The 25,977-nt window shown below is 38.3% G+C and overlaps 1 protein-coding gene across 6 annotated transcripts; it reads left to right on the top strand.

Moving 5' to 3' along the window:
• The first annotated feature begins 341 nt into the window (after positions 1 to 341).
• LOC112501550 (LRR receptor-like serine/threonine-protein kinase FEI 1) lies at positions 342 to 25,473 on the top strand. 6 transcript variants are annotated; one of them, XM_025105208.1, is made up of 14 exons: positions 342 to 2,115; positions 7,866 to 8,068; positions 8,654 to 8,789; positions 9,758 to 9,829; positions 9,930 to 10,001; positions 11,942 to 12,013; positions 18,646 to 18,717; positions 18,807 to 18,878; positions 20,771 to 20,850; positions 21,793 to 21,954; positions 22,364 to 22,696; positions 22,988 to 23,233; positions 23,919 to 24,052; positions 24,845 to 25,473. In XM_025105208.1, the coding sequence occupies exons 2-14, from the start codon at positions 7,972 to 7,974 to the stop codon at positions 25,061 to 25,063; spliced, it is 1,767 nt and encodes a 588-aa protein (XP_024960976.1). In that variant the 5' UTR covers positions 342 to 2,115; positions 7,866 to 7,971; the 3' UTR covers positions 25,064 to 25,473. The 6 variants fall into 6 exon arrangements, with proteins under 6 accessions (XP_024960976.1, XP_024960975.1, XP_024960974.1 ...); XM_025105207.1 differs by having other exon boundaries at positions 22,349 to 22,696; XM_025105206.1 differs by lacking the exon at positions 342 to 2,115 and having other exon boundaries at positions 7,994 to 8,789.
• Positions 25,474 to 25,977: the final 504 nt, after the last annotated feature.

Here is a 25,977-nt window from a genome sequence, read left to right as displayed (position 1 = left end):
AAAAAGAAGTTAATGAAATTTTTTAGCAATTGTTAGAAGGAGAGACCAAATCCATACGTTTCTGCAAGTTACGATGGAAATCAACCAATCTTGTAAGTTCAAAATTTTAGAGATTAAAAAATGTTATTTTCATCAAACCAAAGGGACCAAATTTATAGTTTACTGGTTTAATTTATTTAAAGAAGTAAAAAAAGGCACACACACGCACTCCCATGGTCCAATTTCTCCGTCGGTCGCACGTATGAAGGGTCGTTCTCCCACGTGCGACGCCACTCTGTGCTCATTGGTGACGCTGATGCTCCATATTTAATTCCCCAGCATCTTCTCTCTCTCATGATCACACAGACACACTCGTTTTTCTTATTAAGGGTTTCTCTACTTTACAGCTCAAACTTCCATCCATCTTCTACTTTGCTCAACTTCTCAATACCAGATCCAAACCACGGTGATTACCACTTCTATACTCTTCATCTTTACTTTTTATTTCAGCTCAGATACTTGTAATCTATGGGAATGAAGCCAAATTAGTCCACTTGTAGTTGTCTTGTGATTCTGTCCAGCTACAGTCATGAATTTGTGATTTTCTAGTAGTAAACACCATTATTGAGTTATTTGTGGATTATATTGTCTTAACATGTTGAAGGGCGTGGTTGTATGTTGTTTTGGTATTTTTGCTTATGGTTTTTCTACACCAATGGGTTACAGGACTCACTGAAACAAGGGTAATGTAACTATTGTCTCAAACGCATCTTTACCATGTTATGTGTGTGGGCAGTGTTGGCTTTGGGAATTGGGAATCTTCTTTTATGGAGTCTGGGGGGAATTCAAACATATGGAGTTAAGGCTTGACTAAACTGGATAGCTATCTGAACGTTGTACTTATTGATGGGCAGAGAGGGAGGGACAATTCGGGCAAACGACTGCAGGACTTGTGCACTTGAAAGAAGAGATTAGAATGGTATTCTCATTTTTCATTCTGGATATAAAATCCCTTAAATACTTGACACGTCTTACATACATACACACATTATTCCTAACTATTCATTATTGTTAATTTATATATTCATGTTGTATTTTAGCATTTATGCATATCGGGGAATCATCCATTACCTTTAGCATCACTGGTAGAAGGAAAAATAAAAGAAAATAACTGATAATAAAAGCAGGATAGAAGTTGCAAGATTTATCCACAAAAGAGAACTACTACTGGAATTATGATGTTCTGTATATTTGGTATTTATTAGTTCAATTATGTTGTGTGCTGTAGGGCAATAAAATGTTGGTTTATTACTATTAAGCTAGCGACTTATTGAAAGAAAAAAAATACAGTAACACAATTGAAGAGTGCCTCAGGAAAGCCTTGCTGCCAAGTCACAAAGAGGCGGCAAGTGTGCATGCCTCAGCCATTGGTCCTATGCACACATTTGGCAGCTATGGTCACCGTGTTAGGACCAAGATTTGCAGTGGCCATTTGCTTATTTATTGTTTTTATTAGCTTTGGGTGCTCTGAGTATTTGCTTCTGACTGTTGATCAGGTTAGAGGAGATTCTTTGCTTTATTCTCACTTTCAGCTCTTTGACCTTGTTGTCTGAAATTTCCAAGGATTTTGAGCTTATTGTTTTTTTTATCCTCGTAGATTATTGTTATGTTTTTTTTTTTCTTAACGACCAGTCATGGTCTTTTTGGTTTACTCTCATAAAACATGATCTTGCAGCATAATTTTTTTTTTGTTTAACTAAGTTACATTCTAGGATAATATCGATCACTTGCTTATGTTGCAGGTGCATATCTTATTGTTATAAGCCTAGTCCTAAGCTATGTGCACTTCGCGGGATTTTCTTAGAATATATTATATTTACTTGTTTCATCATTTTGCACCTATTGGGAAGCTGTGGCATATTGTATCTGAAATGCTTAGAAAGCCTGATTTTTCACAAAAAAGAAGGGTATCCTTAATTGATTTTTTTCACTCTTAGTATCCGTTTCATAAATCTTATTTCTCGTGTGGTGATGTCGTGTTGATATGCATCTTTCTTTCCTTTCAGGTTGCAAATAATAATAGTCAATGAACTTGGGTCTTCGGCCCAAAGTAGAAAATCATCTGCTGCTGCCCAGGTTAGACTTCCATCTGAGAGCAATCAAACCAAGAAATTGCTAATTATAATTTATTCACGAACTACTTGCCAATTCATGCTATCTATATGTATATATAATGCAATAATAGTTACTTGATAAAGTAAACTCAGGTAATGCTCACAAAATACTTTATGAATTGAACGATGCCAGAATGGCTTTAAATACAAGAAAATGAAACAGAAACAAGCTAATTTACTGCTAAAATTAAGGAAAACTACTAAAAAAATGGGATAGCAAACGACTCGGTTTATCACGTGCACAGTCTCACTTGACTTGACCAAATCAGCTTTATTTGAATTCTTTATTCCATGAGCTGAATCTCGAATATGCCAACAGAACCCTCCCTCAAACATGACCATGGTTCATGTCTTGTTTGCCCTTAAAAGAACACACTCCAAGCCTTTCTCTAAGCCCTTGGAAAACATCACGATGCAGAGGCTTAGTGAAGACATCCGCCACTTGGTTTCTCGTTTCAACATATTCCGTAGTAATCGTTCCTTTGCTGACCAAATCTCTTAAGAAATGATATCTCACCCCAATGTGTTTACACCTGCCATGAAAAACAGGATTTCTTGACAGTTGAATTGTTGAAGTATTATCACACTTTATTATGTTTCCTCCGACTTGTCGCTCACCAAGTTCTTCCAGAATTTCCCGTACCCAAATCACTTGGCAAGCACATGAAGCAGCTGCTACATACTCTGCTTCTGTAGATGACAGGGCAACTATACTTTGCTTCTTTGATGACCACGAAACTGCAGCTCCATCCCACAATACTAAGTAACTAGAAGTGCTTTTCCTATCAGTGACATCTCCAACAAAGTCACTGTCAGTGTATACTTCAATCTTCCCTTTTCCTCCCCGTTTATACCAAATTTCATAATCCAAAGTTCCTTGAATATACTTCAACACTCTTTTAGCAGCTGCAAAGTGTACTTCTCTGGGTTTTGCCATGAAACGACTTATGAAGCTCACCGCGAATTGTATATCAGGTCGTGTAGTGGTGATGTACATCAGACTACCAACCAGTTGTTTGAATAGAGTTCCATTAACTGGTTCACCACTCTCATCTCCCAATCTGCATCCAGGGACCATAGGATCGACCACTGCATTGCAGTCCATCATCTTGAAACGACTAAGTATATCAATTGCATATTTTCTTTGGCAAATATGAATGCCTGATGAGTCTTGCATTACCTCAATTCCCAGGAAATACCTCATTCTTCCCAAATCAGTCATCTCAAATTCAGCTTTCATGGTTTTCTTGAATTCTTCCATCATCTTCTCATCATTTCCTGTAAATAACAAGTCATCTACATATATGTTTACAAAGAGCAGTTTTTCTCCTTGCCTCTTTATAAAGAAAGTATGTTCTGATATGCTCTTTGTAAAGCCTTTATTAACAAAATGGGCTTCAATCCTACTGTACCAGGCCCTGGGCGCTTGCTTGAGCCCGTACAACGCCTTTTGTTGTGTTCATTGTTTTTGACAGTGTAGCCCTGTGGCTGCTGGACATACACATCTTCTTGCAGGGTTCCATGGAGAAATGCGGATTTCACATCCATTTGGTAGATGATCCATCCTCTTTGTGCCGCCAAAGCTAGCATCAGCCGGATCGTATCCATTCTTGCAACCGGAGCATACACTTCCATGTAATCTACTCCAAATTCTTGACCGTAACCTCTAGCCACCAACCTCGCTTTGTGCTTATCAACTTCGCCCCTTTCGTTTAATTTGGTTTTGTATACCCACTTTACGCCAATACACTTAGCATCTTCTGGGAGATCAACTAGACACCAAGTTTGATTCTTTTCAATCATTTCAATTTCTCGATCCATTGCAGTCTTCCACTTTTCTTCTTTGACAACATCTTCAAAGCGAACTGGATCGTCATAGGATATGTCTACAATATGCACTTCCTCTTCATCTGAGTCAAACTCGTCATCGGTGACAGTCTCGAAGGTAACTTGGAATTCTACGTTGTCTTCCCTCCCTTGATTGTGTAGTATTAGGACCAGGAACATCTGTTGGAAACTCCGGACCCGTGGCACTTGCTGGCGGATTAGGCTCCACGAGCTCGTGAATCTCTGCATCACTCTCATCGATAAAATCATAATTTCCCCATGATATTTCTTCTTCAGTGGTCTGCATTTCTTTTGTTTGATTCCAATCCCATCCTTTATGCTCTTCAAACACCACATCTTTGCTGATTATGACCTTCATGGTTTCTGGATTGATTAATCTGTAGGCCTTTGACTCCTCGCTTACACCTGTCAGAACACAAACAAAACTTTTGTTGTCTAATTTGGTTCTTTTTTGCTTGGGCACATGTACATGGGCCAAACACCCCCAGATTCGAAAGTGGTTGACTGTAGGTTTCAACCCACTCCAGGCTTCTTGTGGGGTTACATCTGGAAGTGCCTTGGTTGTGCTTCTGTTTAACACATAAAAGCTCCAGGTTATTGCTTCTGCCCAAAATATCTTAGGCATGTTCTTTGCAGATAACAGCGTGACCACCATGTTTATAACAGTTCTATTCTTCCTTTCTGCAACTCCATTTTGCTGTGGGGAGAAGCTTGTGGTTAATTGCCTTTTACTTCCATGTTTCCTGCAAAACTTGATGAAATCATTAGAGAGATATTCTCCTCCCCTGTCTGTTCTAAGTGCTTTGATCACCTTTCCTGTTTCCTTTTCTACTTTACTTTTGAACTCCTTGAAGCTTTCAAAAGCTTGTGACTTTTCAGTCAATAAATAGACCCACCCCTTTCTACTATAGTCATCAATAAGGCTCAAGAAGTACCTCTTGCCAGTATGTGAACTTGGGTTTATTGGTCCATATATGTCAGAGTGTATTAACTCCAAAATTTCTTCTGCACGCCAAGAGCTGGTCTTTGGTATGACTTCCTTAGTTTGCTTTCCTATCATACAGTCTTCACACACAGACTCATCAATAATAAACTCAGGTAGATCACGTACCATTTGTTTACGCTGCAGGGTTTTCATGCTGGTCTTGCTAATATGTCCCAACCTTTCATGCCATAGTGTTGCAATGTCATCATCAATTGAATACATGCATTCAGCTGTTTTTGATTCTGTGGTTTCGATAGCATCTTCAATAAGTGGATACATCCGATTGGTACTCATGCTGGATTGAAATACCAATCCTTTGTCTGGATGAAACACTTTGCAAATATCGGATTGGAATAAAAAGGACAGACCTTTCTGCTGGAGTTGTCCGATGCTTAGAAGGCTGTTCTTGAGTTCTGGTACAAAGTATACTTCTCTGATCACATAGGTTGTTCCATTCAAAATTAGCTTTATGTTTCCCTTTCCTTCTACTGTCATGCGTGTGTTGTTTCCGAGTTTGACAATGTTGGAGAAGTTTTGATCCAGTTCCACAAACCTCTCCTTGTCGCTGCACATATGATTAGAGCAGCCGGAATCCAAAAACCACAACCGCCCCTTGCTTTCTTTCTTTGTCTGAGTCATAAAACCATTCTCTTCTATTCCTCCATCAGCCATGAGCATAACTTCCTCATTCTCATCAAAGCCAACATAATTTGCTTCTTTTGCATTAGGACATTCGTAGGAATAATGCCCTAATTTGTGACAATTGTAACATTCAATCATTTCTTTGTTGAAAGACGACTGTCTTCCTCTACCACGACCTCTTCCCCTGTAATTGTATCGTCCTCTGCCTCATCCTCTGCTATTGGAACTGTCACCTGCATCCACCTTCAAAGCTTGTTCCTCTTCTCATTCGTTCTTCTTGAACTTTTGCTCATGAACTATTAGTGTGCTTTGCAGCTCCTCTATGGACATTTGATCAATGTTCTTAGATTCTTCAATCGATACAACTACATACATATACTTTTCGGTCAAAGTGCGAAGGATTTTCTCAACAATTTTGACGTCTGTCATCACCTCTCCATTACTCCTCATCTGATTGGAAATCGACAGCACTCTACCGAAATATTCCGGAACGGTTTCACTTGTTTTCATCTCTAATACTTCGAAATCTCTTCGAAGCTTCTGCAACATCGATTTCTTCACCCTTTCATTTCCTGCAAATCACTTTTGCATCGAATCCCACACTGCCTTCGATGTTTTTCGATCCAAGATCTGCTCAAACGTAACTCTATCAATTGCTTGATATAGATAGTGTTTGACTTGCAGGTCTTTCATTCGAAGCTCTTCTAATTTCTTCTTCTCTGCTTCGCTTTGGGCAACCCTCGCAGTAGGTTCTCTAATGCCTGGATCAATTAGATGCCACATTTGTTTTGCATGCAGCAAATTTTCTATCATCTCACTCCAGTGTTCGTAGTGGCCATCGAACACCGGCACCTTCAACTTATCGTCACTCATTTTCACTCCTTTTGTGAGCGAAATTTGCTCTGATACCACTATGATAAAGTAAACTCAGGTAATGCTCACGAAATACTTTATGAATTGAATGATGCCAGAATGGCTTTAAATACAAGAAAATGAAACAGAAACAAGCTAATTTACTACTAAAATTAAGGAAAACTACTAAAAAAATGGGATAGCAAATGACTCGGTTTATCACGTGCACAGAGTCTCACTTGACTTGACCAAATCAGCTTTATTTGAATTCTTTATTCCATGAGCTGAATCTCGAATATGCCAACATTACTCATTAGCACTTAACACATCTATAGGCTTTATCAGATTTAGATGGATACATCTGTTATTTCTAGGGTTCTAAATTTAGGCTAATGAAAGAAGGAGATTTCTACTACTTATTGCTTTCAAGGCGAGTGATCTCTATCCTTAAAGCAATTTCGCCCCCACCGTATGTGCTTTGGGATTTTGACGAATCGCTTCTCAAGATACAATGAAGCAACGTATGTAGAATGATTACCAACACCGCACTAGTGGTGATAACCCCGGTTGAACTATTGAGTTTCAAGGATTTAAAGAAACCAAGAAATTGTGTTTCTATAGCAACACAACCCTTAGCAATCTGGTATACGAAAAGAGGAAAATGTAAACGATTTTTGGTGTCTATGAATAGGTATATATAGGCATAAGCGACAGCCCTTTGAACAGACACCATTCGCGACGGTTCGAACAGTCACAATTGTTTGAACGGGTGCCAACCGTGACGGTTTAATCCTTTTGCGACGTTTCGAACAGTCGCAACCATTCCAACAGGTGCCATATTTGACACTTGAACCGTCGCCTTTATTCACGAAGAGGTACCATTAGCGAACCGTTGTGTCTATTCACGAAGAGGCACTGTTTCAAGGTACCGTCGCAACTGTCACTAACGAATTATGGACAATCGGTTTGAAGCAAAAGGATTTAGGCGGCTACAAGCGGCTCGCGGTGATGTGTGTGTGCGAAGTGCAAAGTGCGCCATCAAAGCGCCACATTGCGCCCACGCCCACGGTCGCGCGCGTAAGGGTGCTATGCACCCTTGTGGAAGCCCCATTATTTTCCAATATATTAAATTAATATATATCCCCTTATAAACCCACTTGGATTTCACTCTTGCTCCTATGTGGGACAAGGTGAAACCCACCAAAATCATCTTTTCTCTTTTCTTTAAACCTAACCCAAAAGATTTTATTTTTATTTTGAAAATATTCCCAACAACATCTAATAATTTATGTGATACAGTTTGTGATATAGTCGTTTATTTTCTTGTCTTGTTGTAGTTGTTGAAATCGAATTATTTTCTCCAATGAAACTTGTTCATCTTGCAGCTTCTAGATGGTATCATTAATCAGCAATTGTGCGTCCAAGGGAGATTTTTTGACGCCTTCCATCAGATGATATGTAGGAACTTTATTATGCTCAATCAGCACAGCAATGGGCATTCTCCTGAAAATTTTCCTAGACCCATTGCCATTGTACATTATATTGCTATGCTGTTTGATGAACATATGCCAAGGTCTCACTGCTGATGGTATGTCAACTTTATTCCTGCTTAGCTGTTGCGTCTTATCATAAAAAATAAATTACAAAGTCTGCGATTTAAAAAGCCCCTTTATATCAAAATTGTTGATGGATGTATCTTTCTATGACTTCCTTCATTGCAATACCAACACCAACACCAACCACTTATAGATATAACTTTGTTCATTGTACTCCCTCGACTATAAGGATGTTAATTCATCTCAAACACACAATATGTGAAAGAAATAACACCATATGCCAAGTAAATCAAGTCATTTGCACATATGTTTTATGCGTTAATCTTAGTTTTTGCTCTTACTAGCCACCTTATACCTGGCACAGTTAAGTAGTGCGCAATCAAAGCATATCATATCATGATATCAATACGTCTCTTATGTTGCAATCTAAAAAACCTCCTTATTATATTGAAAAATCTGTATAACTTGAGAGTAAGTTCTTGCAAATCAATGACTTCACATGTGGCATCTGGTGCTTAAATTAAGTAAAAAGCTGTTCTACTATCAATGCAAAGCAGAAAGATGCTTAGATGCCATCCTCCTCCATAAACATGTTATTTTTTGTGCTCTTTGTCTAGGCCAAGCTCTTGTTAACTTCCGGACAAGCATTATTAGTTCGGATGGTGTGCTTGGTCAGTGGAGGCCAGAGGATCCTGATCCGTGTGGGTGGAAAGGGGTAACGTGCGATTCAAAAACCATGAGAGTTATATCTTTGTGAGTCATCAGAACCTTATCTTATATGACTAACCTTTTTGTTGGAGCCTTAACGTATAGCATTGAGCCATCATGATATGACAGTCCATTAAGAAACAAAATTTAGCTGCCCCATGCTATTGTATTAGTTAATGGTTTTGAAGGTATTAATTGGCAAACATACATAGCATACGAAGTTGGTGGAAAGGGTATCTTCTCTTTCTGCTTTATCTAGCATTTAATCTAATCCTGTTGCCTGTTGGTTTGTTAATTTGGATATATTATTGCTGATCTTTGCATGTGTATGTATACTTGCATGGCACATGTTAGCATGTTTGTGCTTTATTCCATCCCCTTCCAGTCAAATATTTGGTAAACTACATAACTGCCACAGTTCTTAAATCCTCTGCACCATGTTAGCATGCTAATGCTTCGTTAAGCCTCTCTATGTCGATCTTGTTGATCCTACCTCTGTTTAGTCCGTGTCAGTGCCTCTTTTAAGCCGTTTCCTTTACGGATATTTCCCCAAAATTTGAAACGTTCTCTGGAAGTAATAAAATTGTATCATCATATTCTAATAATTTTGTTTCTTACTTGTCTGTTTTAGTGTGTTCTTGTGTTGTGCATCTGTAATGGCTGATAGGCAATCTGAAGTAATTATGCCAAGAGTGGATAGCTCATTCATTTACTCAATTTCCTTCAGACTTGCTACTTATACTATTTGTATTGGAGTAGGTCTTAATGGTAATGTTGCTTTAAGTTGACCTGTAAACCATGGGTTCGTTGCAGTACATAAGATTTCTTTGTCAGGTTTCTTGTGTGAATTTTGTTGGGTAGAAAAGTTGAAAATGTGTCAAGTTATTCCTCTGGTACATCAACTGGGCATTAGAAGCGTAATTCTACATAATAATAGTTATTACTCTTATTGTTTCTTTTAACCTTGTGTAAGTGTTGTAATCATTGTGGATGTGGTGTTTTGATCTTCCCAGGAATGTTTCTAATCACAAGTTAAAGGGACCTATTTCACCAGATATTGGAAGGCTAGATCACTTGAAATTCTTGTACGCAATTTTGAATTGCTCTTGTATAGTTTGTGTTTGTTTTCTACAAATAGGGTATGCGTAATACAACTACTGATGCTGTATACATAATGTGCTGTAGAGAACTTCATTACAACAACTTTTATGGTGCAATCCCTCCAGAGTTGGGAAATTGTACAGAGCTGCAAGGATTGTAAGCACAAATAGTTCTAATATCTTGATAATATTCTTGTTCTTCTTTCAGTGAATTATGTGGGAGATGCAATATGTGTTTTTGACTGTCTTTGTTCGAAATCTAAATTATTGGTGACGGCTCTCATAAGCCTAACTGATCTTCATGCAATTTCCTTAACACATTAATTACTTCTCTTATTCCAGAACAAGTGTTCAATATTGAACATGAGTGCTAAACCTTGTAATTTAAAAAATCAAAATCCATATGAGAAGTTGACATTTCCATCACCCATTTTTTCATATAAAGTCCTTTTGTGTACAATTCTATATGGAAGTTAAGCTTATGTCACACAATCAATTAGAAATTTATCTTTGAAGACAAGGATGAAACATGCTCACATATTACTATTCTAAATCAGACTTCTAAGTTATCTCTGTGGCAAGATATGACATTTATAATACATAATTGACCAAGAAATGCATGAAAATGACCTTTGGAATTATTTTGAAGTTAGAGAATCCAAACAAATTAGCGGCAGCAATCCTGTATCTTTACTTGTTAGGGAAGTACATCATATGCAAATCTCTTCTAAAAATGTTCTTGAAGACGAGGGTCAATCTGCTTAAACTCCTTTATGGTGATCCCAGTGCCAGCAGTATCATGCCTGCCACACCTCCTTAACCAAGAACTGACTAGAGCTTACCATGTTAATGAACTATCCATTCGTTTTCCTTTAGACACTTCGAGAAGATACCTATGTATGTATTCAATGACTTTCATTAATATTTTGTTTTTAATGGGGAGCAGTCCCTCATCTGTAATGGATTATGTCATTAGGTTTTAAATCTATCGTTAATCTGTGCTTTTCCACTTCACTAGATTTTAGGTAATTTTCAATGTATAATATCCAATGGTCACTCTTCACCAATTGACTTTTAGTTGGAAGCCAACAAGGATACTAGGAGATCCTTTAGCAAGGAAATAGGAGAAGATATCCAGTGACTAGTAGGAAGTGAGACAGGGCATGTGCCTAATAAGTCCAGGATATCAGAATCATATTTCATGGGTTCAAAGAAGCGAACATGAAAGGAACCTTCTTGGGTTCAACTCCAGCTTTGATATCTCATGGTGTGGGAATGCATAGAGGCAGTGCATTTGACAGGCAGGTTTTTAGAATTTAATCCTCTGTTACTGTAACATATATCTGTTTGTACTAAGCATTAGTAAGAAACCAGAGTAATGCCCATGAAGTAGATGATGGATCTTTATTCAGAAAAAGATGATGGATTGTCACACTATGCTTAGGATAATGATTGGAACTTTGCTGAGGCTGAATGATTTGATTGGCTCTGTTTACCAAGTAATGATTGATGGCACCGAGGATAAGGTCTCTTGGAAGGCAAGGGGAGTCCTGTTCTAAGTTTAAGCTTTCTTTTCCTTTTATATCACTGATAATAAGTTCTCACACTTATCTAATTTGCATAGAGGGCTGCTTTTAGAAGCACTATGGTGGGAAAGAATTGCATATTGGCTCATACAACCATTCAGTATCATTCTTGTTGCCTTCCAAAAAAAGATATCATTCTTGTTAGTAAAAAAGAAAACTAATAATAGATACTAAATACTTTTTTCTAGCTCATCTCAGTTGCATTACCTGGAGAATTTGAAGGCAGATTTTTTTATTCATATCTGGAAACTGATTTTCAACCGTTGCCTTTGTGTGCCTCACTTCTTCTAGAAGTATACACCAAACACCATTGTCAATGTGTTTTTGTTAGATATTGTTGTACCGAATTGAATAGTAGAAGCAAGCTTTTGTGGAGTCTGTGTAGGCTTACATGATCACTTCTCTAGTTCTCTTTTACATGTTTTGAACATGGCAACGTCCTCTTGTTTGACTGGCTAGTTTTTGAGATATTGATGAACACTTCTCTTTTCTCCTGTTACTATTTTGACAGATTTTTGCAGAATAATTACTTAAGTGGATTTATTCCTACTGGGCTAGGAAATCTTTCGAAGCTTCAAATATTGTAAGTTAAATTTGTTCAGTAAGTTGGAGAAACATGTATACGTGTATAGATGAGAAAACCAAATGGGTTATGGGGTATGAAAGTTATCTGCAGTTTCTTATGCAAGTCTCATATCAGAAAATTGAGGCAAAAAAAAAGTCTATTTAATTGTTGGGGGTTTCCGTTGAAAAGATGGATAGAAAGTGGTCATTTGATTAATGTCTAACATTATTTAGCACATTTTGGCAATATTTTAATATCACATTTTTCTTATGTTGCTTCAATCTTTTAAGGAAGTATGATGAGTGTTTTTTTTGTATGCATTATTGGTGTTAGCACATTCTTCATATATCGAAGAGTGTTAAAAATAGAGGATGATTATGTCTTCTCAGTATGCATTTGTCTTTATGGTCTTATTAGAGTTCCCTCATGTCCAGGCTTCAGCCCACTGACCCACTTTGTATCTAATCTATTTCCAAGTTGATCAACAAAGTCTTCATGCTTTATTTTACAAGTTCAAATGAAATGGTCCTGACACCAAGTTTGAGGGCAACTTACATTGGAAGTTAGGAAGTTGGTTTTTGATAGACTTCAGAGTATAAAGACATATTCAAGTAGGAAAGAGAGGAGGGAGGATTAATAAGATAAAGATAAAGCAAGTCTTAGATAAGTCATAAGTCCTCAAGTTTACATATAACTATCTTATGTTTATCTTAATTGTTTTATTTGTTTTTCTTTAGGATCCGTGTTATTCTAGGAGTCTTTTACTTATTAGTTTAAATACCTTCATTGTTTACCTTTTTGGAATATAGATCAATTTATTATAATTCAATTTCCTACAATTGAATAGGGAGAGACTGCAGCCTCTCAAAAGTTGTAGGGTATTAATACTCTAATCTTGGCAACCTTTTATCGACTCTTATTAAATTGGTATCAGAGCCTACCGCCGCTGTTCTGGATTAGTAATCGTGTTACTATCCACGAATTACTGTTCACGATCACTGTTAATTATTACTGTTCACGCGATAATGACTCGATCAACAACATTGAGGATGGACGAGGTGGAGGGAAGCTTGGGAATGGTCCAAGCGGAGGTGAACTCGCTGAAGGACGACACACAGAAAGTGATCAAACAAATGGAAACAATGTTGATATTGCAAGAAGAAGCGCTTAGGAGGACGGAGAAGAGTGGGGGAGAGGATGAAAACGAAGACAATGGACAACCAAAAAAGGCGGACTATCACGTAGACAAAAACTACTCGTAGGTTTCTTGTGATAAGGGGGAGGAACTAGAGTTACCTGTGTTCGAAGGGACAGACCCAGACAGTTGGATATTGAGGGATGAAAGGTATTTCGCTCTTAATAAACTAACCAATGAAGAAAAACTAAAAGTCTCGGTCATTGCTTTTGAGGGTGACACCTTGTTGTGGTTCCGGTGGGAGAATAAGAGGAGACCCATGGAAAGAATTAAAAACATCACTGCTTCACAGTTTAGACCAGCGGGGGAGGGATCTTTATGTGAGCAATTCTTGGCCGTTAAGCAAGATGGCACGGTGGCAGAATACAAAAGAAGGTTTGTTATGTTGGCAGCTCCGTTAGAAGGGATTCCAGATGAAGTTTTCGTTTGTCAATTCTTAAACGGGTTGAGTCCACAAATCAGGGCAGAAATTCGCACCCTTGCACCGGCGGGATTGGGAAAGGCTATGGAACTAGCTCAGAGGATAGAAGAAAAAAACAAGATTTTAGCAAGAATAAATAACCCAAAAGGTAGCTGGTTGAACAAGCGTAATGGAGAAGGATCTGTGGGAAACAAGGGATTTGTTGAACCATCCAATAAGAGTAGTGGATAGAGAGGAAAATCTGTCAAGGAATTTAGAAGGTTGTCCAATCAAGAACTTCAACAACGTAGGGCTCAAGGTTTATGTTACATGTGTGGTGAGAAGTATTCTCCGGGTCACCATGCAAAAAGGAGTTTAGCATGTTGGTGGTTCAAGAGGTGAAAGAGTACAACGTCGATGAAGACGCGGAAATGGGGGAGATGACAGAATTGGTTGGGATAGAAATGGGAGGAGAAGTGGAAGTATCATTGAATTCAATAGTGGGACTGTCAACAACGAAGACTATGAAGCTAGAAGGAGAGGTAGAAGGCCAAAAGGTAGTTGTTTCAATTGACAGCGGGGCTTCCCACAATTTTATAGCCACGATGTTGGTTGAGAAACTCGGGTTTAGCTACAAGAATCACAAAAGAATATGATATCTCAATGGGAGCTGAGAAGCCATGAAGGGACGGGGAGTATGTTAAGGGGTGAAGCTAAGTATGCAAGGAAGTGAAGTTGTAGAAGAATTTTTGCCCATTAATTTGGGGAACTCGGACGTAATATTAGGTGTTAAATGGTTGACCTCACTGGGACCAACATGAGTGAATTGGCAAAACCAGGTTACGAGATTCAAAAAGGGAGGGGAAACCCTAACCTTAAAGGGAAATCCAGCTCTTGGCAGATCCCTAGAAACATTAAAATCGATGATGAAGACACTAAGGAATGAAGGACAAAGGGTGTTAATTGAATTAGGAAATGTGGAAGCTGAGAACAAGGGTAGCAAAACGTTATCGGACAACATGGAGAAACTAATAAAGGAGTATGAGGTTGTTTTTTGTATGCCAGACGGGTTGCCACCAAAAAGAGGAAGAGAACATGGGATTGTGCTTAAGCAAGAAGTCTAACCGGTCAATGTCTGCCCTTATCGTTACCCGCAATACAAGAAGGATGAGATCAAAAAATTGGTCAAAAAAATGTTGAGTACAGGAATAATCCAATATAGCCAAAGTCTATTCTCAAGTCCGGTACTTTTGGTTAAAAGGAAGGACGGGAGTTGGAGATTTTGCGTTAACTATAGAGCTTTGAATAAAAATATAGTACCAGACAAATTTCCAATCCCGATAATTGAGGAGTTGCTAGATGAATTACACGAGGCTGCTTAATTTTCAAAATTGGATCTTAAATCTGGCTATCACCAAATCAGAATGAAGGAGGAGGACGTACACACGACCGTTTTTAGAACACATGAAGGCCACTACAAGTTTCGGGGTTATGCCTTTCGGCCTATCCAACACTCCGTCCACATTTCAAGCACTGATGAATGATATATTTTGACCTTTTTAAGAAAATTTGTGTTGGTATTTTTTGACGATATTCTGGTGTACAGTAGGGACGAAAGTGATCATGTAAAGCACTTAAGGGAGTCTTTAAGGTGCTGTTGGAAAACAACTTGTATGTGAACAGGAAAAAATGAGTTCAGCCAAGAAGAACTAGTATATTTAAGGCACGTGGTCTCAAAAAAGGGGGTGTTCATGGATATGACAAAAGTTGAGGCAATGCTCAAATGGCCAACACCAAAAACTGTAACACAACTAAGGGGATTTTTGGGTTTAACCGGGTACTAAAGGAAATTCATCAAGGGGTAGGGGCATATTGCAAGGCCTTTAATGGATTTGTTGAAGAAACAAGGATTCAAGTGGCAAAAGGCAGCTGATGTGGCCTTCGAAGAATTAAAGAAGGCATTGACTTCAGCCCCAGTTTTGAAGCTGCCAGATTTTAGTCAGCCATTTGAAATTGAAACCGAGGCATCGGGCCAGGGCGTTGGGGGCGGTATTAGTGCAAAGGGATAACCAACCGCATACCAGAACCAAGTCTTGGGCCAGGTTGCTCAACAAAAACACATATATGAGAAGGAACTCATGGCCATCGTATTTGCTGTAACAAAGTGGCGACCGTACTTGATTTGAAGGAAGGTCGTTGTAAGGACATACCAACAAAGCTTGAAGTTTTTATTGGAGCAAAGGTTGGTGAAACCACAATACCAGAAGTGGTTAACCGTACGAGTTTGAAATCATTTACAAGGCAGGAAAGACAAACCAAACAGCAGATGCACTATCAAGAAGAGACAGAGTGCTCTACAATGGGGGGACCTCAATGGAGACAATGGGAGACAATCAAAGATGAAATAACCAATGATTCATTTCTAAATAGGGTAATGTTCAAGCTACAATCACAAGAAGGGGCACATACAAGATTTGAAATAAGGCAAGGTTTATTATGGTACAAGGATAGGTTGGTAATCTCGAAGTCATCACAACTGATTCCTATCATTTTGGAGGAATTTCATGCATCACCAATGGGGGAATATTCTGGGGAGGAGAGAACGTATCAAAGAATAGTCTCTGAATTGTTTTGGGTGCGCATGAAGGGAGATATAAGGGAATGGGTCAAGAAGTGTGAGGTCTGTCAAAGAAATAAAAACCTAAGTGGAACACCTGCTGGCTTGTTGCAACCAATTCCACTACCGTTAATGGTATGGGAGGAATTGGCTATGGATTTTATAAAAGGACTACCAAATCGGAGGGCATGGATACAATTATGGTGGTAGTCGATCGGTTAAGCAAATACGCTCACTTCATTCCGTTAAAACACCCATTTTCAGCAGCAACGGTAGCCGAAGTTTTTATACGGGAGATTGTTAAACTACATGGCATTCCGAACTCGGTGATCACAGATAGGGTTAAGGTTTTTCTTAGCAGTTTTTGGAAGGAGATTTTCCGATTATAAGGTACGAAGTTAAAGTTCACCACTGCATATCATCCACAGTTCGATGGACAAACGGAAGTTGTCAACCGCAACATTGAGCAGTACTTTCGGTGTTTTACGTTAGACAAGCCACGACTATGGAAGAGGTGGTTGGCATGGGCTGAATATTGGTACAATACCACGTATCACAGCTCCATTCGTTATTCATCATTTAAAGCATTATATGGGAGAGATGCTCCAACAATATTGCGATTTAAAGAAGGCTCAACCGTTGTTTCAGCCATGGAGCAAATGTTAAAAGACAGAGATGATGCGATTGATTTGCTACTAATGTTCTTAATGCAAGCACAACACAAAATGAAACAACAGGCTGATGGGCATAGGAAGGCGGTAAATTTTGACGTTGGAGATATGGTTTTCTTGAAGCTTAGGCCTTATCGACAGAAATCTTCAAGGAAAAGCAACAACCAAAAGCTGTCCGTGTGTTTTTATGGGCCATTTAAAGTGGTAGGCAAGGTGGGAAGGGTGGCTTATCGCTTGGAATTGCCAGCATCTACACGACTCCATCCAGTGTTTCATGTCTCTCAATTGAGGAGAGCAATCGGACGGTGTGCCTCGTCAACCATATTGCCGAATAGTAGAACCGGAAGATATCCTACGAGTACGAACAATGCAGGATGGAAGACAAGAGGCATTAATCAAATGGAAGAATTTACCTATGTTTGAAGCCTCCTGGGAAGATTGTGAAGTGTTGAAGATGCAATTTCCTTCTTTTCATTTTGAGGACAAGATGCAACTCTTGCGGGGGGGTATTGATAAACTTCAAAGTATAAAGACATATTCAAGAAGAAAAGAGAGGAGGGCAGATTAATAAGATAAAGATAAAGCAAGTCTTGGATAAGTCATGAGTCCTCAAGTTTACATGTAACTATCTTATGTTTATCTTAATTGTTTTTCTTTAGGATCCGTGTTATTCTAAGAGTCTTTTACTTATTAGTTTAAATACCTTCATTGTTTACCTTTTTGGAATATAGATCATTTTTTTATAATTCAATTCTCTACAATTGAATAGGGAGAGACTGCAGCCTCTCGAAAGCTGTAGGGTTTTAATACTCTAATCTTGGCAACCTTTTATTGACTCTTACCAGTTTTCTGTTACAAGTTGGCTTGATCTTGTACTAGCTCTTTCAACATGGGGTCTATCGGAACAGTAAATTGTGAACACTTAAATGTATGAAATGATGCTATACCCTAGCTCTGATAGGACATCTGTGGTAGTAAATTAATGAATATGTTAGCAAATAATCAAATGTGGACTTTCTTAGAAACTGGTGGTACATTCTAAACCAAACTTAAATCACACATCCCAAATGCTGACCTTGAATAATCAACCTGATCACCATAAGCTAACTTTGTGTACATTGCAACCAATCTGCTATCATGTAATATTCTTAAGCAATCATGGGTAGATGCAGCAGTTATGTTAAAGTGAGGGAATAAATCCAGACCAACTGCTTTAAAGGCTATAATGAGACTGATCATAATGCCGAACAAGACAAGATTCTTCTCATATACAGCCAGTTACAAATATATAATGATTTACATGTCTACTTCAATTGTATCTGTTGGTTAGAACATTTCATTCTGCTTTTTTCTGTCCATACTTCTCTCTTTGCATGAGGCTCTTTAGATTTTAATAGGCTTGTCATGTTCCCATACCTGAATTCAACTTTGAGGAACAGAGTGAATTCATCCTCTGTTATCTCAGTTGGGATTCATCTTGAGTAAAGATATCAGAAAAACGGTAGGTCATTTTTATATGAACTTCATCTATTAAAAGGAGAAAATTCCTTCCTATAAGCAGCACCTTACACATGGCAAGGACCAGCCAAATTAAATGATGTTAACATTCTGGGGGAGTCCACTTTTCTTGTAGGTTTTGCATGATTTTAGCGTAAGAGTTCTTTAAAGTTGTATTTTTTGCCATAGTAGCTTAATAAACAAAGCACTCTTGTATTGTTTCATCTAATACCAAGGAACTAATTTATGTGTTGCTTTCTTATGTTGTAGGGATATCTCTAGTAACTCTCTTGATGGAAGTATTCCCACATCAGTTGGGCAGTTGAGGAACCTTGTAAACCTGTAACCATACTTGTTTCTTTTCCCATTCAATCTTTTTTGGATTTTTTGTTGAACCTTCTACTAACTTGCATTCCTTGTGATCCATGAAGCAATGTCTCATCCAATTTTCTGGCAGGGCCAATCCCAACCGATGGTGTTCTTAGCCAATTTGGAAGTAACTCGTGAGTTTTGAATTCTGATCTCCTGTTTATTGCAACGTTTAGTGTATAACTAAGAAAATAAATGTGTACTTAACTCTCAGTGACAAAGTTGGTACTTATGTTTCTCCAAAATTGGGGAAGTTCTGATAATATATTGCGTAAATAGTTATGCTCATCTAGCATTAAATGCTTGATGTTAAGCAGTAGATGTCTTGTGAGTCTCATATAAATAGCAGGAGCCTTAGCAATGTGACAATGTTTATGTTTTGTTTGGCTCCATCACATCAGGTGCTGCAACTTGCCTCATCGCGCATGTCGTTGTATTCCCCTTAGTTCATTACTGTCAGTGCCTATGCTAGATAATGGTAAGCAAGGTTTGTTGTAAGGAAACGGTTGGTTGTAAGGATTCAGGTTGTGTTATGTGTAGAATAATAAAAAAGCCAATTTCATTATGGAGACGGTGACAATGATTGAATTAACTAATGCAGATGTAAAGACAATGAAAAGTTGGAAGTTGTTGATTGGATATACTAAATGGAAAGATATGAAAATTGTGAACTTGTTTACAGTTCTGGATCAACAGCTAATTCTCCATGTTAAGTAGAAAATAGCTGTGTTTATGGCAGGACTGGCAACCACAAATCAACTATACTTGATATTATTGGTTGTGTACTGTGCACAATCCGTGTCGATCTCCACCTCCCCATCTAAACCCTTAGCGCTATTGGGCATGACAAAAGATACCAAATGGACCATCTTCGCATGCAGCTGAATAAATAAGAAATGATAAACCATCAGCAGAGGGCCAGAGACAACACAGTTTCTTCATTAGTTGCAGTCACATTACAATGTTCTATTATTCCTAACTGATTACAAACAAAAGAACAAAAAACACTACAAAAGAGGAGATTTAACTATATCATCTCTGCCTGGGGGACCGATGTGGTTAGCTGCTCAAATTCTCTGGAATCTCTTCCATTGGATGTTGAAGGGTCCTCATGCAGGCACAAACTCTGGTGAATCAAGCACCGAAGTGAGTCGCTAGAGAATTCATGGGTCCTCAAGGATGGTGAATGCATGATAAAAAGTGTTTCTTTCGTTTATGGTACCTCTATTTATACTACCTTATCTCCTGAACAACGTACTGGCCTTAAAACCTTGTAATCGTAGCAACGGTAAGACTATGCTGAGCTGTTGTAGTACCACGCCATTTGTTAAATCCCACCTTACATCTGTCTGAGAGCTACAGCACTAGCACTATTTAATTTAAAAATTAGAGAGAAAGAGAGAGAAGGGAGTTCACCATAGTACTACTTTCCTGGACCATAGTACTTCTAATACTTGACTTGAGGTACTTCACTAGTACTGGTAGGTGCAATTGTATTTGCAATTTCAAGTAGACTGTTCCACAAGATGTGCTGCACAGCTTGTACCCCTATCGTTGCTCCTAGATTACCCAGCATAAGGCAACACTGGCTTTGGCATAGGCTTGTTCCCTCTAATGGTTTTCTTGACTTTATTGTTTTTGCTCTCATTTCATGTCAACACCTGTATTCCTGCAATCACATTTATGCCAAACACTACCCCTGTGTTATATTGTATGAAACTATGTTAAGTGGATGTATTGGATACATTATGAGAACAGTGCGGCAATCACCTACCCAACTAGTTTGTGGTAAAAGAACTTGACTATTGAATTAAACCATGGGTCAATCACTCTCTTTGTTTATAGCATCCTGGAGTGGTTCTTGAGAAGTTTCATTTGGAGCCATGACGAACATGATGTCTAAAACTATATGTGTGTGTGTGTGTTATATAAGCTTTTGTATATTTCTAGACTACATAAAGCAGTCTGATGCAACTGCATATATGAGATATTAAAATGAACTCCAACTTTGCTTGAATACTTGCAGCTTTGTTGGAAACAGCGACTTGTGTGGGAAGCAAATTAATAAGTTGTGCAAAGATGATGTTGGAAGTCAACAGCCAGCAGGTCTCACTTTTTTTTCTTCCAAAAAGTGTTGGTTGATCTTTTGTAATGATTTTATTGGATATGATGGTAATTGGTAATAACTCTCTTTATGAGGCTCTTGACTCCTGTAAGTGTTTGAATTAAGGGAAAGGGAATGAGAAATTAGAGACCCTATGTTTTATTCATCTTACCTAGCTGTTTCTACATTTAGGATAATTACAGCTCTGCTATCTGTGCTCTTTATCCAATTTGTTCCACTTGATAAAATTTGGTTTTGGCGTACTTCATTTTTCAGAGGTTGAGGTTCTATCAAGAAATATTGATTTCTATTACATTTGGTTGAATTTTCATTTACCTTCCTCTTAAAAGATCTTCTACATTTGGTATATATTTGTTGGCTGTGAATTTACAAGCATCCCTGTTAATCTGAGTATCGTGTAGAGGACTAAACTTCGAAAATTTTGTAAGATTTTTTGACAATGTTGAATAAGTCATTAATTGCTGTAAACTCATATAACCCTATTTAGTCTTGATGCCCTCTAAAAAGTGTATATACATCTCATATGGCATGCTGGATCTTCAAAAGATGGAAATTTTTGGGAGTACTAGGAAGAAAGGGGGTTTGTGAAATAATCTATATCTGTAGTTCCAATTTTATTTATAAATATATGATTATGTTGCCATGGAAGATGGAACATTTGTTATACCAAATTGTGGTGCCTTTCCTAGTTGTCATAGCAGGAAAGATTATACATATATATCACTAGTCTTTCCTGCTATGATAACCAAGCTCTTCTTTGGGTATTGCTTTGCAGCAAAATTTATGTGCATGTACTTGGCCATGCATTGAAGTCGATATTATTTTATGTGGTGCATTATCAGATTTGTTTTCATTTTCTCAATCAATATATTATTTGTTCATTTTTTTGTTTTACAGTTGACTGGTTTCTTTTGTTTCTGTAGGGAACCAAAATGTGAAAAGGAACTCGGGTCGGCTACTAATCAGTGCTTCTGCTACTGTGGGTGCATTGCTGCTGGTTGCACTTATGTGTTTCTGGGGTTGTTTTCTGTATAAGAAGTTTGGGAAAAATGATGCCCAAGGGATTGCAAAAGATGTCAGTGGAGGTGAGGTTCTACTAACTGTTTTGATGGATATAAGTCAATGGGAAGTAGGGAGATGATTATCTAGTGGTCTATAATTTTTTTCCATAGTTTAGTAAAACGTACATATATATACAGAACATAGCATAAAAAAGGGTTCATAGCTTATTAGATAGTTTGTAGCCAAAATTAAAAAAGAAAAGAAAAAGAACCTCAACTCGAGAATTGTATCTTATCATGTTTTGATGGAGCTATATGATCATTCCTTCCATAAGGTCAAACTTTTCAGTAGCATCATGCTTTACTTAAGCTGCATCTTAATACGACTTGACTTTTTGTTTAGGCTGTGTATGTATGGCTGTATGCTTCTACCTTTTTGCCCTGTAATTCATATGGAGCTTATATATGTTATGATAAGTTCTTATTGCTTCAGGTGCGTCCATTGTAATGTTCCATGGAGACTTGCCATACTCGTCCAAAGATATAATCAAGAAGTTGGAAACTTTAAACGAGGAGCACATAATTGGTGCCGGAGGTTTTGGAACAGTTTACAAGCTGGCAATGGATGATGGAAATGTTTTTGCCTTGAAACGAATAGTGAAACTGAATGAGGGATTTGATCGGTTTTTTGAGAGAGAGCTTGCAATACTTGGAAGCATTAAGCACAAATATCTAGTGAATTTGCGAGGATATTGCAATTCCCCAACATCGAAACTGCTACTCTATGACTATTTACCAGGTGGCAGCCTAGATGAAGCTCTTCATGGTAATAATATCCTCTCCCCCCTTCTCAACCAAAGTTATGGTTTTATAAGTTGCCAGATTTCACAATGTGCATGAGTTACTAACATGCAAGCGAATTGGCATATCCTGTGGTCTAAGAAAACTATCATAAACAAGTAAAATTTGTGAGATGTTCGATTATTACAACTTCTAAGATCAGATCTTTTTAGTGAAAAATCATTTCTGTAAATATTGCTGAGCATTTGTCTTGGTTAGTTATTTTAAACAGGTAGTAATGTATTTTTGTAAGGAATAACGGTGACAATCTTTCCAGAAAAAGCTGAGCAACTAGACTGGGATGCATGTCTTAACATCATTATGGGAGCTGCAAAAGGGTTGGCCTATTTGCATCATGACTGTTCCCCTCGAATTATACACCGAGACATAAAAGCAAGCAACATTTTGCTGGATGGAAATCTGGAGGCTCGAGTTTCTGACTTTGGACTTGCAAAATTGCTTGAGGATGAGGAATCCCACATTACAACCATTGTTGCTGGAACTTTTGGGTATCTAGCTCCTGGTAAGAACATCAACTGTGGTTGCACATCACATGCCTTTCAAAACAATGTCTTGTGAACAGTTTTCCAGTTTAGTTTCCCTCAAACTGTTCCCTTTTTCTATATTACTTATTTTTGAGCGGAGGGATGGAATTGGCTGGTTTCCAGGGTCTAATCTGGATGTTTCTGGACATATGTGAAACCCATCAAATAAATCTCTAAAAGAGCCCTTGAGGATAGTAGGGAAGTTCCAACATGTATAGTGAAATTTTCCAACATGCCCCCTCCAATGGAACCTAGACGGGCAGAGGGGGCTAGACGGGTACATATTGCCCAGAGTATCGACCCCCCAGAGTGGTAAACCTCGGCTTTGGTACCATGTGAGAATTTGCGGAAACCGATTAGATAACTTTCCAAAAGAACCCTTTTGGATAGGAGGGAGGTTCAACATATATTTAGGATAAATGGTCCAAGTTTGCGGTGATTGAAGATCCTGTTCACTGTCATGATGTTACGTCTTTCGTGTTCTTGAGTAATGAACCATGTGAGGATGTGCAACGATGCCATAAATCATTCATGCATTCTTTTGCTCAAGATATTGTAGCTAGTTGTGTAATTTACCGACATAGCTTTCCTTCAATAATGATCCTATTCCCCTGGTAATTCAAAACCATCTTTCCTTAAATGCATTTATAACTTTTCATGCAGAGTATATGCAGAGTGGTAGAGCAACGGAAAAGACGGATGTTTACAGTTTTGGAGTACTCATGCTTGAAGTTATTAGTAGAAAGAGGCCCACCGATGCTTCTTTCATAGAGAAAGGCCTTAATATTGTTGGCTGGGTATGTCTCTGCTTCACCTTATCGTATGCATTTAACCTTGAAATCATATCTGATCGGTATGCATTCAAGCACGGATCTTGACCTTGTTGAAATCCTTGTTTTATGAAATATTGCTACTACCTATTTGAGTCCCACATTCGCTAGACTTGAACTATTTATGCTCGAAATATGTTGAAACCTCCATTCGCTCCTCAAAGGCTCTTTGAGAGAGTAGTTTCCACATTCTAATATGGTTTCAATGCGAGGGTCTACCACTTTAGGGACTCTACACTAAGGCAATTTGTACTTGTCTAATCCCCTCTCAACATTTTGTGTCTATCTAGCCTCCGTTAGAGTGGGCGTGTTAGGGGTTGTTCGGTTGGTTTTCCATTAAGTCCTGTATGGATAAAGTCGTCTGTGTTGATTAATCTGTCCGGATAATTTTTGTTTGCGAGGGTTTTTACATAGATGGAAGGAGCGTGTTTTTTTAATTTGGAGGGACATGTTTGGAAAAACTTGGCTTTCTGCATAAAGGTCCCCCTAGATGCTTACTGAATAAGCCACTTTCTAATATCATTAAGCCACTACTGATCATGTATAGTTGGCCAAATAAGTTGTGAGTCCCATTAAGCTCGTTAAGCTGCTAACAAGCAGGCCCTTTAAGTCACATACACGCTAAATTTGGACTATTTTTTATCAATGTTAGTTGGAACCTCCCTTCTCTCAAGGGCTTTTTTGGAGAATATTCTAATGGGGTTTCACATATTCTCGTCAATACCAACCTAATTGTTTCTTGGTCCCAACTTTTTTCAGTTGAATCACTTGATAACGGAGGATAGGCAGCATGAGATCATTAATGGGAACCGTGAGGGTGTCGAGGCAGAAACGCTCAACGCTCTACTCTCACTTGCGACTCAATGTGTGTCTTTAAGCCCAGAAGATCGGCCCACAATGCACAAGGTGGTAAAAACACTTGAATCCGAGGTTATGACTCCATGCCCAAGTGACTTCTATGACTCTGCATCCGATTGAATACCATTCTGTGCTTCCATTTCATACATCCACCGCTCGCTAATTGGAGATGAATACAATCACATGGACAACGTTCATTCTGCAAATTCATTTCCCCCTTCATGATATCCATTCTTTGCGCATGCAGACCGACGGTAAGAACATTATCTTATCGTTGCAGCGTCCGCGAATGGTATTTTTCTTCACCTGCTGATGATGATCATGTTTTTGGCTTGTGATATTAAAAGGTTACCCTTTTCTTTTCTCTTGTTATCATTGCAATAACATTTTATGTTGTAATAGCCCCATGTGTATATGCCAACTTTTAATTGTGAGCGTATGAAAAGGATCGTTCTTGGTGATGGCATCTTTGTATAACACGCTTGCTGTTCGTGATTAAAATGCAAGTTTTTTGTTGATTATGTTGGTAACATTCATTTGTCACGGAAGGTGCTCTTATGTCGTCCTTTTTGGTCATCAGTTACGTCTACTTTTTAAAGTATATGATGTTTATATACGGTAAAACTAAAACTTGAACCTTTGATCTACACAAAAGTTGGCTCCACGCCTCTACCTGTAATCTGGGCATCGCTTGGTCAAAGACGGTATAGTTTGAGCTTGTGAAGCATGAGAATCTGACCATACTCAGCCTGTGCCGAGTTGCAGAGTAGGTTATTCGAGCTCGGCTCGAAAAAATTACATGAGGTTCGAGCTCGAATAACTTCTTCAATGTAGGTATCGAGCTCGAGCTCGATGCTCGTTTACGGGTTCATACTTGTGATCGATCAACTCATTTATTGGCTTGAGGTTTATCATTTTTATATTCTTGTATTATTTATAAACATAAAAGCATGTTTGACTCGAAAAAAGATATACTCCTTTGGCTCGAAAAACTTGATCGAGTTTTTAAATGAGCCGAGTCGAACATTGGTTTT

Source organism: Cynara cardunculus, unplaced genomic scaffold, assembly GCF_001531365.2.
Source record: "Cynara cardunculus var. scolymus isolate 2C unplaced genomic scaffold, CcrdV1 Un_Scaffold_232, whole genome shotgun sequence".
Classification (NCBI taxonomy): Eukaryota; Viridiplantae; Streptophyta; class Magnoliopsida; order Asterales; family Asteraceae; genus Cynara; species Cynara cardunculus.
This window is presented reverse-complemented; position numbering and strand designations above follow the sequence as displayed.